The 3,551-nt window shown below is 43.4% G+C and overlaps 1 protein-coding gene across 2 annotated transcripts in view; it reads left to right on the forward strand.

Moving 5' to 3' along the window:
* Positions 1-3,551, forward strand: part of jarid2b (jumonji and AT-rich interaction domain containing 2b) — a 105,506-nt gene that overhangs the window by 74,751 nt on the left and 27,204 nt on the right. For both annotated transcript variants that reach the window (XM_032535002.1, XM_032535004.1), the window contains exon 4: positions 14-237. In XM_032535002.1, coding sequence (XP_032390893.1) covers positions 14-237 — 224 coding nt within the window. The remainder of the gene's footprint in view (positions 1-13; positions 238-3,551) is intronic.

A 3,551-nucleotide genomic window follows, 5' to 3' on the forward strand; every position in this document is an offset into this window, starting at 1 on the left:
CTCTCTCTCTCAGACCTCGGCTCCAAGCCCAGAGGAAGTTTGCCCAGTCGCAGCCCAACTCGCCCAGCACTACACCCGTCAAGGTGGCCGACCCAGGCAGCCTGAACACCGCCCTAGCTACTGTGCCCTCCACATCCCTGTCATCACTCTCCTCTTCGTCCCTGTCCTTGTCCATTCAGGACCTGTCCAGACGTAAGCCCAAGACGGAGGACTTCCTCACCTTCCTTTGCCTCAGAGGTAAGACACAGCCGTAAGGATCACGTGGAGACATAATTACAACCAGTGGTAGACACGGCGGGATAATGTTGAATAAGAAAGCTGCAGATATGTCTTACTCTTTAATTAGAGGTTTTTATTTGGGTCCAAGACACGGATCTCTGCTAGAAAGCCAAACTACACATTATCTCTGAGGCTGGACAACAGTTTGCTACTGTTTTATGGGCATACGCTATGTTAGCTTCTAATAGCAAGCCTATTGATCGTCTCATATGAATGTGTAAAGGGAAACCCAAGCTGTGGTTAAACACTTTGCTCTGCTCCTTATTTTAGGCTCACGTGCACTAATAGATGCATACCTAAGCAATTTTAAGAGCTCATATAGTAAGTTTTGTTAGTTCAGATTTTGATCACCCTCCACCCACTCACACATAACCACACACATACTGCAAATAACTGTGTACTTGCCCAAGGCTAAGATAGTTCTGCATTTTATTAGCTAACCCCCCCCCTCCTACCTTTCAACAACTATTTGTCTCTTTAACACCCTGCCTATCACCCTCTACCACAGCAGCTGTCCCCTCCACCCCCCCACACACAAACACTACACAGGTTCATCAACACTATGTGGCACCTTTGATGTTAACTGAACTGTAAAAACTATGGCAGAGTAATTCGCAGGAGGTGTGCGTGTGCGTGTGCGTGTGCGTGTGCGTGTGCGTGTGCGTGTGCGTGTGTGTGTGTGTGTGTGTGTGTGTGTGTGACAGGTTCTTAACTGGAAAACTATTAAATGCACATTAAAAAGGCACACCCATATACACTGCCTATGTATAATCCTGTTCTGTCTGTTCCTCTGGAGTTAATGAAGGTATCATGTAATTTATGATCTATGCTCTGCTTGTCAGCAAACAAAGAAGGCTAGTCTGCTGCCAGGACACTGCGAAAAGTTTCTGTTCTGCAGTTCTGCTTACTCAGTTTCTCTAAAGGTTTCAAGCCCAAAGACACGTTTTAAGACCCAGGCCCACGAGTCCTCTTTAAAACCTGTACTGAAACTCATAAACCTGAGCTTGCAGAAAACGTGATACAAAGAAAGAGAAATTCAACTTTAAAATAACATCCACAAAATGTCTGAAAAACGGCTCTTCAAAATAAGATTATTAAGGGTCACTATGGAGGAAGTATTACAGTAAACAGATTTTCCCTGTCAAAACACACATCTGTTGAACAATAACATTCTCTACAGTCATAGCTGTCTTTAAATCACCCTTTTTTTTGTAAAACTTGAAAGAAGAGGGAGTGACACATTCTAGTCCTTTAATAATAAAAAAAATTTAGGAACATTTTCTCTAACGACCTTGGTTGTAACCTCTCTTTGCTATCTTCATTTTATCCTTTGTTAAATATCCTACTCCACTTTTTTTTTTAAACATGTCCTCACAGCCAGAATTAACTCATTTGGAAGACAAAACCCCTCACTTCAGATTCATTTGCTGTTATCGTCATTAACCTCTGCCCATCTAACAAAGTAGGCTAAAGACTCAAGAAGGGAAGAATTAGATTCTGTTGGGACGTGATGGCTATACGTTGCTACTCCGCCGAGAATTATGGAACGTTATTTTGACCTTACAGGGCTCATTCGAGAATGTATAATTGGAGGTTGCTAAAACTGACTAAAGCCTTTGGTGAGAGGACCCTTTGATTAGTGTATATATAGGTCAGGATGTTACATAGGCTAATGATATAATGTCCCAATACTTTGAAGCTGAGATTATTCTGAGTTTTGGGTGCTGAACTAAGTCCACCCTTACATGTGGAGTGGTAGACTAATGAGGTGTGGGTGGCTGGTCCTGATTCTGTTTAGCTGCTTTCTGTCTTTGTAATTAAGCTTGGGAATGGTGCCTTGCAAGCATGCTTGTGTGCGCTCCTGAACTCTACTGCGCTACTAATGCTAATTTTAGAGCTAGGCTGCTAAGCTAACGATTGGATGGTTTTCCACTGGGCTTTTTCCACTCTGCCGCTCCCTGCTTTACTGCTGTATTTTTAGACCCAGTTTAGCTCTGTGTGTGTGTGTGTCTACTATCCATGCTGTGAGGATGACATTTTCCAGTGCGGGCTTCTTCTGCTCATTTTCCCCCTTGGCCTCTCATATGACCCATACGCAGGGGCCCTAACCAACAGAAGGACATGGGAGAATGTCAGTCGAGCCCTTGAGGTTGTGTGGCAGTGAGTGTGTGTGTGTGTGTGTGTGTGTGTGTGAGTGAGTGAGTGTGTGTTTGTGTGTGTTCAAGCGTGTGCATGAGTGCAAATCCAGCGATGTTGCAGGTTCTGCTTATCTACGGTGTATCCCCCCATGTGTGTGTGTGTGTGTCCGCGTCAGTATGCACATCCAACATCCAGGGTATATGACGAGACAGCCGTGTTAGCCTGGTTAATCTTTTCAAAGGGACTCAAGTCTTTGATATCCTCTGAAACACCAAATCCCTTTTAAGATTCTGATACATGTCTCTCTGGTGATCTGACCACCACACACACACACACACACACACACACACACACACACACACACACACACACACACACACACACATTAGGTTGCTACCAAAATGCCCTCTGACAGGATCTCTAGCTATATAATGGAAATCTCCAATCCATTATCTCCCCAATTCTCTTTTCCATTTTATTTTGACTAATTTTCTTAAGTTATAACGGGACATTTAGTGGTCTTTCTAACCTAAAACCCTATCGCTGGTGATTTCTAGGATCCGTCCCAGGTCAAACGTTCACAACGTGTAAACACACACCCCCCACACACACCCACTGCCATATTTGCTTTTCTTATCTGGCAAACATTACGTATCCACCTCAAAGCCTTTTATCCATCACTTGTTCGGACATCTACATAAAAGCAGTTAGAACATGAAGGATTTGAAGCTGTAAAGTGAGCAACAAAAAAAGAAACAAATTTTGTGAAAGCTGAACTCGTCTCACTCCGTATTGTGAATTAACGACTAGGTTTTCCATTATTCTGCATGTTAATCCTTTGCATCCAATTGGGAGCTTGTAGTTGACGACATCTTATTCTTTTGGGATTTTTTTTTTATCCCGCCGCGCAAATAAACTGACTGGCTGCTGGTGGTGTTGTTTCTGTATCCAAGGAAATAATTCTGATGCAACGTGGGAGTAACGGACACAGAAGTGAAAAACAGGATTTCTGTCTACTGTATGGAAGGATGCACACCATGTTTGCTCACCACCCACACTGTCTAGGGCCTATATTCTGTATTTATCTCACTGCTCATCTCTTTTTTTCTTACAAACGCACGCATGCGCATACG

Source organism: Etheostoma spectabile, chromosome 14, assembly GCF_008692095.1.
Source record: "Etheostoma spectabile isolate EspeVRDwgs_2016 chromosome 14, UIUC_Espe_1.0, whole genome shotgun sequence".
Taxonomy (NCBI): Eukaryota; Metazoa; Chordata; class Actinopteri; order Perciformes; family Percidae; genus Etheostoma; species Etheostoma spectabile.